A 9,310-nucleotide genomic window follows, 5' to 3' on the forward strand; every position below is an offset into this window, starting at 1 on the left:
AACAGATCATAGCCTCCCTAGCCTATTAAAACATGCATTTTTTGCAGTTGTACAGTTACACTGCACGTAGCCTATATATTTTTCTCTATTAGTGTTGTCATGAAAAAAAAAAAAACGATATTGTAGAAATAAAATACAGTGACATAATGAACAAAAGGAAAAGGTGGCAAAGCTGCAATGGTCTAACACATGCATACAAAGATCCAATTCCAAATTGCCCATGTATACTTGTTACTCATGAATCTTTACCACAGTTTGTGCCACCGGAAAATTCCCAGAATCTGGAGAAGAGCCCTTGTGGAACTTGCAGTTCCTAAGCCGAAGAAGCCCCCAGGGGACCTGAAGAGCTACCGTCCAATCTCACTGCTCTGCATCCCCTTCAAAATCCTCGAGAGACTCCTCTACGCCGTGTCGAACCAGTAATAGATCCGCAGCTTCCCAACCCCAGTGAACAAGCTGGTTTCCGACACGGACGATCAATCGTAGATCAGGTCACACTTATGACCCAAGACATTGAGGACAGCTTTTCGGCTAAGAAAGAAGGCTGGCGCCATGTTTGTTGATCTCACAGCTTCCTATGATACCGTATGGCATAACGGCCTTACCTGTAAGTTACTCCGTCTGCTCCCTCACAGACACATGGTCCAATGGTCCATAATAATGATGGAACTTGTGCAAAACCGCAGTTTTGGTTGGTTGGTTGGTTTTTGAATCTTTATCCTCGGACTGACAAAGCCTTGATTGGTTATTCCTGGTAGTTTCACATACTTGTAGAAGCTCTTGACACAGGGCCGGTTACCGAGATTGGCAGAGTGAAGTTTTCCGATTGTTGAAATGTTGTTGCCGCGGAATTATTCCATTCACAAGGTGTCACTGAATGGAGAGCAGTCCTGAAATGCATTGCTCAATCGCACACCCGAGAGTCGAACTTGTGCGGCGTGATCTTGAGCCAGGTGCGTAACCACTCACACTCAGCTAACGAGGCGGACATTTTGGTGTTCTTTCACAATTCGCCCAACGATAGTAAATCTGTTGAAATTGAACAACAAATGAATAAATGAGAGACAATTTCCTTCATGTGTTTTTCAGACCACTGTCATTCAGGCAGAATATTATTGCGCGATCCGCCTAAAAAAATTATCCGTAAAAAATTGCGCGGTTAACAATGTGATGAAACCAGCAACACTAAGAAGCTGATATCACTTCTTGTTACCACATCAAAAATATTTTTTCCATAGGCAAATGAACAGTGAACACAGAAACTTAACAGTTCTGCTGCTGGAAACGAGTTAGCTCGTGCAATTGTGATGTAATTTAACGTCACATGACGTCACAATGCCCCAAAAATCCTAATGTGTTGCCAGTCTGGGGGCCTGACAGGTTGCTTTAATTTTAAACCAAAAAAAAACGATTTTTTAAGCTATTTCCCTGCCAAATTCTTAAAATTAAATAAAAGTCAAAACACCAATCTGTGTGAACAATGCTCGAAATACAGCAATGACTTCGAGGTCTAGAAATTCTTAGACTGGGATCATGATGCCAGGCTACTAGTATATTGATCAATGCACATAGGTCATGTAAATGAGCTTACTTTTTATGCAGCAAGGTAATTGAAATATTCTATTATTTTTTAAGGTTTAGACTAATTTACCTATTTATTTAGAGTCACTAGACTAGACTGCTTACTGGTACTAGCTAGAAGTCCTGTAGGCTATCTAACCCTAGTCGCTAAAAAAATCCAAGCAAGCATTTTCTTATGAATGTATGCTATGACTATGGTATGATGTCAACAAAACTTTTGAATGTAATGTAAAGGCAAACCAAACGTGGTAGCCTATAGGTTTCATCGAAAGGAAATATGTTTGCAATCGCCTAGTTGGTTAAGTTAAACTTCGGTACGGTACAGTAGCCTAGCTACCGGCCAGCAAAAATTGTCAGTTTTACATCGTTTCATCGTCGCCAGACGTTGAAATCGTGTAAAAAAGGAACTTTTGCTAACCAGGTATAAGTTGCAACTGAGAAATATTTACAAAAGCCATTCGATTTGTTCAAAGAACCGAATTAGCCTAACAGTTCGTATTTACATTGATTCAATGTTTGAATACGTTGAATCACTCGGCCTATCGTTTTTCTTTACATTGATTTCACGTCTGAACAGGTTGATTCAATGCAAAAAAAAACTGTTTTGCTGACTGGCGCGCTTGTAAATGCAATGGTCATTTCGACGATCAATTGCAACACCGATTAGCTCCAAAATTTCAAAATGCGTTTCAATAGTTTGGCAACCCATTTTTTCATTACCATGGCAACCAGAGAAAGAGGAGAACTATTCTCACTTTTTCAAAACGCTGGCAGCTAAAGTGGTAAATAAAAAACTCGACTTGTCAAAGATAAAGCAAGTGCAATTGCGAAAAGTAAGACATAAAATCGTATATTAAGAACCGCTATATGTGATTTGGCAAGAAAAGTAAGCATCACAAAAACGTCTATAAAAATACTTTCCCGAAATATTTTTCGGAATTTTCTTTTTGAACCGTGTTCAGAATTAAATTTCCTTTCCAGGGGTGTCAATTTCGTGGTGCGGCAGATGAAGGAAACGCAAGCAAATTGATTTAAAAATCGGGTAAATATCTTACGTATTTAAAAATAAATAAAGATTTCAACGTTTATAGATGCCTTCAATTAAGCGTCTATAAAAAGATTTTTCGGAATTTTCTTTTTGATTTGTGTTCAGAATTAAATTTCTTTTCCAGGGGTGTCAATTTCGTGGTGCGGCAGACAAAAGAAATGCGATTCAAAAAAAAATTCCGAAAAATATTTCGGAAAAGTAATTTTATAGACGCTTAATTGAAGGCGTCTATAAAGGTTAAAATCTCTATTTATTTTCAAATCAGTAAGATTATTTACCCGATTTTTAAATCATTCTGCTCGCGTTTCCTTTGTCTGCAGCACCACGAGATTGACACCCCTGAAAAGGAAATTTAATTCTGAACACGATTCAATAAGAAAATTCCGAAAATTTCTTTGCTTGTGGAAAAAATATAACATTTGCTTTGATGTGGTAACGAGAAGTGATGTTATCAGCTTCCGAGAGTTGCTGATTTCATCGCATTGTTAACCGCGCATTTTTTACGGATCATTTCTTTAGGCGGCTTGCGCAAAATTATTCTGCCAGAATGACGGTGGTGTTTTTCAGTGCATTTCCACCCCGTACTTCCTCCTTTATAATAGTCCATTCCATGACGTATGATGATGTCATCATCCAGTTGAGTTGACAAACAGGGCGAATTGTGAAAGAGCACCGACATTTTACCCTCACAACCGATAGCGGTCGTCGAAGCAGACTACGCCGATTTAAAAATGTAGTCCCACAGGGCTCAGTCTTAGCACCTCTCCTGTTCAACATATACACTTACGACCTGCCCCCCACCATTCCCATGAAAGGTGTTACTAATAGCATAGCCAATTTAGAGATGCAGCAAACCCAAAATTTTGATCCACACACCACACCGCAACTTAATCAGCTATCTGCACACCGCAATTTATCTGGAACTTTGACACTGCACTGCATCGCACACCGCAAATTACAAAATTTTTAAAAAACATTTTAACGCGTTATTTTTTAGAAAGTCGATTGTGGCAAAAAGCACCCACGGCTTATAACTGGTACGGTAACCTGCCGGCAGAGGTGGGCAGTAGAGCGTTACTTCTACTAAAAAGTAGCGCCGCTACTATTTTGGTAAAAGTAGCGGTGCTACTTTTTAGTTGGAGTAACGGCTGCAGTAGCGACGCTATTTTATTTTTCAAAGTAGCGGTAGCGGGAGAGGCGCTACTTTTTTCAGTCGCACTTCCGCTACTTTTTAATTTAAGGTAAAAAAAATACTCGGTTTTTTTTCACAACACTGGCGTGGTTAACAGTTATATTATACAGCTACCGCAAAATGACTTCGGACCTTTCTAAATTTTCAAGAAAAACTAACATTTTGTATACAGTTAAACCTTTCAATAAAAACAATCGACCATTCTTAATATTTTGTCATTATTAAAATCTTCTTCACATTTTTCACAATCTTCGTATTGTTTGTCATAATGCTGTTAGTTGTATGATCTGAGTAAAACGCACAGCTACAAACTGGCGTAAATTTTGCTGTACGCAAAAAGGTCCAAAGTCATTTTGCGGTAGCTGTATTATATACCGGTAGCCTATAAATCCTATATGATCGGTTTGGTTGCAAAGTTTTGGTCTTTTGGGAATCTCGTTTTCTGGTGTGGAGCTGCGATCAAGGTATGAAATCGATAATGTTCATTTTAATTTTGATAATAGCCGAAGTAAAGTTGTATATGGTTTATAGAATATAGACTACCGTACCGATACATGCAGTGAGCATTGCCTCATCAGTCATCACCTACCAGTATGTTAAGATGTCCAAAAATAAGATTTTATTGTATTGGTTAAAGTACCGTCAACCAGGGCTGCTTTGAACGGTAGTCTAACTTTGAACACTAATTTAAAAATCTGACTACTCATTGTATTAAGGCCTGTAAAAGGCACACTTTAAATTGTATTTCACGGAAAACTTCATAAAATGATCGTTATGAATTGTCCTTTCCGAAAATGGCAAAATGATTGTATTGTTGATAGTAAAAACTGCTTTGAGAGTATTTTCTGAAAATTTAAATTTTTTGCCACCAGATAACAGTTTTAAGTAGGCTGGAAACTTTTATGCCGATCTTGGAAAGTAAAAGAGCTTTTGACCCAGTTTTTTTAGAAAAAGATTTCAATTTTATTAGCATGTCGAGGATAATTGAAAACTGGATTTAAGTTGAGGATATCGCTTGTAATTACGAAAGTTCTAGATAGCATCACCTTTTTAGTTTAGGTTTCACAGTGTTCAAAGTAGCCCGCACATTTTTTTTGGGCTACGCCACTGTGATTTAATGATGTTCAAAGTAGCCCTAATATGTTTCTGTATTGCGGTCCCACGAATTACCCATAACCCATAAGTACCCATAAGCACCATAAGTCGCGTCGAATTACCCATAAGCCCCATAAGTCGCGTTGAATTACCCATAGGCACCATAAGTCGCGTCGAATTACCCATAAGCCCCATAAATCGCGTCAAATTACCCACAAGTCGCGTCGAATCACTCATAAGCCTCATAAATCGCGTCGAATTACCCATAAGCACCATAAGTCGCGTCGAATTACCGGGTCTGCTAGTATTCGGCGAGTTCCCTATTCGGCGAGAGCCTTTTTCGGCGAGTGCCCTATTCGGCGAGTTTTTGAAATTTTATTTTTGAAAGGGAATTATCGGGTACCGTAGCCTAATTATAATTGCCGTTTTTACATCGTTAAACGTTGAAATCGTGCAGAAAGGAATAAAAATAAAATGTTTAAACTATGAAATTAAAATTCGTTACGCCGAGCCAGTGCTCCTCACCACTCGGCTATGCAGCCGACTACTAGGCTACTAGACGGCTATAGACTACACTCTACACTACAGGCTTATGGATAATTCGACGTTACTTCTAGGTAATTCGATGCTACTTATGGTGCCTATTGGTAATTTGGAGCGACTTATGGGGCTTATGGGTAATTCGACGCGACTTATGGTGCTTATGGGTAATTCGACGCGACTTATGGTGCTTATGGGTAATTCGACGCGACTTATGAAGCTTATGGGTAATTCGAGGCGACTTATGGTGCATATGGGTAATTCGACGCGACTTATGGGGCTTATGGGTAATTTGACGCGACTTATGGTGCTTATGGGTAATTCGACGCGACTTATGGTGCTTATGGGTAATTCGACGCGACTTATGGGGCTTATGGGTAATTCGACGTGACTTATGGGTAATTCGACGCGACTTATGGTGCTTATGGGTAATTCGTGGGACCCCTGTATTGAGGTTGTTCGTTTGCGCCATGTTTCCCATGCACATGGCATGAACTGTTGTGTATGTTGTCATTTCAGTTCACCCTTTTTACAGTTTGACACACGCCCCATCGGCCTGACACTACAGAGACGGGCATGGGTGCGCCTCAACCGTCTTCGTACGGGCGTCGGGCTTTTCCGCTGAACCATGCACCAATGGGGAATGGCTTCTTCCTCCTCCTGTGAATGTGGTGCCGAGGAACAGACCGCAGACCACATCATCAATGACTGTACCATCTTCAAGCCACCTAACGGAGTGGAAGGTCTGCGCGTCATGGATGATGAAACTAAAGACTGGCTGCTCTCTAGCAGCCTTCCAGTGTAGTCCGGGAACATCGTGAATCTGGGGTGGTAAAAGGATAGACCCTCGGCCCCAGAAGCTCAGACGACGACGACCATTGAGTGGGTTGGTGTTTTGATCGCTGTATACAACTGCTTTTTCACGTGATTAAATTTAATACCATTCGCCCTGTGATTTATTAAACCTTGCAAGAAAAGTAGTAATTATTGCTTTATGATTACGTTACCAGGCCTCGAAATTCGTTTTTGTTAACGGCGGACAAACGTGGCCGGTCTGAGCAGCTATCTCGGTGGACAAATTAAGTCTCACGGCAAACACACCAGTTTTAACGTCGATCGTCATACTTAATCACTTACTTAAATACTTAAAACTTCTACACTAACGCGTAACGCTACTATTTTCTGATGTGCAAAGCTTCACTACGCTTTTTTCTTTAGGTTTATTTTTGCGTGTCATGTGAGCGAAAGTGACGAAAAGAATAAACAAAACATTAGAAAAAGCGCAATTATTTTTTGCCCTCTCCGTGATGCGGTTGCCTCTCCAAAATAGCATCAGTATTCCACGAGATCACAGCAGGCTCGGAATTATAATCAGCGCAGTCGGGGCCTTCCAGGCATATGCGCATGAGAGCTTCTATAGTATCGCCCTTCAAAGACGTGCGCCAATCTCCACGCGATCATTGCTTGCCGTTAAAATACGTAATACCGAGATCTACTCCGTGTCTTTTCTCCAGACTGGTTAATTGAAGGAAGAGCGTAAATGCGCACTCTTGTTTAGCGATAAAATATGCGATTTCAAACAACCTCTTCATTTTGATTTTTTTGTTGTCACTCATATTGTCGAGGGCCTTGATGATCGGAAATTAATGGCTTGTGGGGTAAACGATGTGTTGTGATTATTGACAGAACTAATCCTTACATTCGTTGTTCCTTTAAGATGGTATATGCGTCTATCACCACTAAATTTCCTAGTAGTAGATTCATCGCCCTCATTCTCACTTTCAGAATTTTCCCTGGGCCTTTTCTTTCTTACTGTAATACCAAACCTTAAGTTTTGCTGCATCTTGCTGTAGTAGCCTACTCGTATAATCTAACTTTGTAACCAACCTTGCCTTATCAATATTACTCGGTCGGAGATCAAAGCCAGACATTGCGACATAAGACTTGAACTGTTGCGCGTGATTAGTATAGAAGTACCAGTACTCCCACCCATTCTTAGGGAAGAATCCACCTTTGTTACGCTGATTCAATGTCATCAATCGTTGAAGCAACGTAAAAATCGAAAGTTTTTCTTCTCGAATGGAAGCTAAGGGATACACCGATACAGTATTAACTTTTTCTAGATGCGCGCTATGGGAATGCGATAATTTCGCATTCCCTGCGCAAATTATATTCTTGCAACAATTGTTAGTGCTATGCAATGACGATTTGTATCGCTAGTTTCTGCGTTATTTCTCGGCGGACAAATATGACCGATCTGGATAGTGCTTCCCGCGGACATCACATGCTGTGACGGCGGTTCGAGGCCTGCGTTACCAACAGTTTTGCTTCATGATCCAGGGCAGTATAATATTCATAAACATTACGAGACGCGTCCTGAAGAAATTTTGCAGGGGAGGGGGGTAGGGGGCTTGTTATTGACTTTTTTAGCAGTTATTTCATAATGAAACTTTTAAATGGCAAAACTTGTTCAAAATAATGCTACGTGACATATAAGATTGAACAAACTGCTCAATTAGGGCCTAAAATATGCATAATAAGTGAGTGTTCAAAGTTAGAATACCCCACCCCTAAGTTTGAACACTCACAAATTTGGCAGGAAAAGCCCCAAATTCTTACTTGTTTAAAAATTGCTTACACCTCCTTGAGCGTCTACACACAGCCCCAATTTTGGCTAAATCTGAGCTTTCTAACTTAAAAACGCGTGAAAATACAAGCAAATAAGTGCAAAAAGTGTTCAAAGTAGCCCTGGTTGACGGTACTGTAAAACTGTTGACAAATGGTTGGCTAAGATATTAGTTGCTGATAAAATTTCCTTACACGATGGTTTTTGTAAAAACAAATCATTACCGTACAGGGCAATTTTATGTGATTTGTTTTGCTTACAACTTTGAAGTTACAAAATAGTTTGTCTTATTTCTAAACAGCTCATATATTTCTAGCTGACGTCAACTTCTTCGGGGAATACCGTATCTCCGTGTGATGAAGCCTATCTGCCAGGCTTTAGACATTCTCCAGGGCGAGTCCAAGACGTATTACGAAGTCTTGCTTCCAACCATTACAATTTGGGCGAAGAAGTTGACCGAGATCAGTGATCTTGTGAGGAGTTGAGAGTGAAAGTCCTTAAGGGGTGAAGAAACGATTCAACGACATGAAATGCGTTATGGCATCATGTCTTTATCATTCATGAAGACGTCGTGGCTACAATTTCTGCACTACATTTCCACGGATGATGCTGACGCACTGCGAGAAAAAGTCAAGACAGACGTAATTCGACTGTTGCGGGAGACATCAAGCCAGTTTGATACTGAGAAGAGTGACACCAACACCAGTCACGACTTCGAGGATGAATTTTTTGGTGTGTTGGAGCCATCCCGTGAAACGTCGGTGCAGAAGGAAACAGCAATTGTGGACGCCTTTTTTTCAGACAGGAGCAAGTCCTTGAGCTTTTCGAATACCGAGTTAAAACATCTGTTCCTTAAATACAACACCCCCATTCTTTCCAGTGCTGCGGTGGAGAGAAAGTTCTCGGTTGGAAAAGATGTGCTAAGCCTAAGCGGGCAGGACTTAGTGACTCATTTTGAAATGCTTGTGTTTTTGAAAGATGCGTAACAATAAATTTCCCTTAGAATGTATTTTCTATAACGGCGTTAAAATGACAGCGTAAACAAAATAATGATAACATTCGTTTTCAAAGTCATTTTTGCGTCACTAGGGACTTGAAGAGTGTTTCCTAACTTAGTGTCATTTTAAACAAAAGTAGCGGAAGAAGTAGCTGTAGCGCGCGCTACTTTGGTCCGAGTAGCGGGTAGCGCGCTACTTTTGTAAATTGGTAGCGGGTAGCGCGTGCTACT

The 9,310-nt window shown here is 40.4% G+C and overlaps 1 protein-coding gene across 5 annotated transcripts; it reads left to right on the plus strand.

Annotated features, from left to right (window-relative positions):
- The first annotated feature begins 1,547 nt into the window (after positions 1 to 1,547).
- LOC145769608 (uncharacterized) lies at positions 1,548 to 9,075 on the plus strand. 5 transcript variants are annotated; one of them, XM_082581277.1, is made up of 3 exons: positions 1,548 to 1,606; positions 2,563 to 2,623; positions 8,399 to 9,075. In XM_082581277.1, the coding sequence occupies exon 3, from the start codon at positions 8,613 to 8,615 to the stop codon at positions 9,066 to 9,068; it is 456 nt and encodes a 151-aa protein (XP_082437403.1). In that variant the 5' UTR covers positions 1,548 to 1,606; positions 2,563 to 2,623; positions 8,399 to 8,612; the 3' UTR covers positions 9,069 to 9,075. The 5 variants fall into 5 exon arrangements, with proteins under 5 accessions (XP_082437403.1, XP_082437402.1, XP_082437400.1 ...); XM_082581276.1 differs by lacking the exon at positions 2,563 to 2,623 and adding an exon at positions 5,992 to 6,342 and having other exon boundaries at positions 1,558 to 1,606; XM_082581274.1 differs by lacking the exons at positions 1,548 to 1,606; positions 2,563 to 2,623 and adding exons at positions 3,792 to 4,285; positions 5,976 to 6,342.
- Positions 9,076 to 9,310: the final 235 nt, after the last annotated feature.

Source organism: Aplidium turbinatum, chromosome 4, assembly GCF_918807975.1.
Source record: "Aplidium turbinatum chromosome 4, kaAplTurb1.1, whole genome shotgun sequence".
Lineage (NCBI taxonomy): Eukaryota > Metazoa > Chordata > Ascidiacea > Aplousobranchia > Polyclinidae > Aplidium > Aplidium turbinatum.

Coding starts and splice junctions, on each gene's coding strand:
- LOC145769608 (XM_082581277.1), top strand. CDS start 8,613: ATGCGTTATGGCATCATGTCTTTATCATTCATGAAGACGTCGTGGCTA.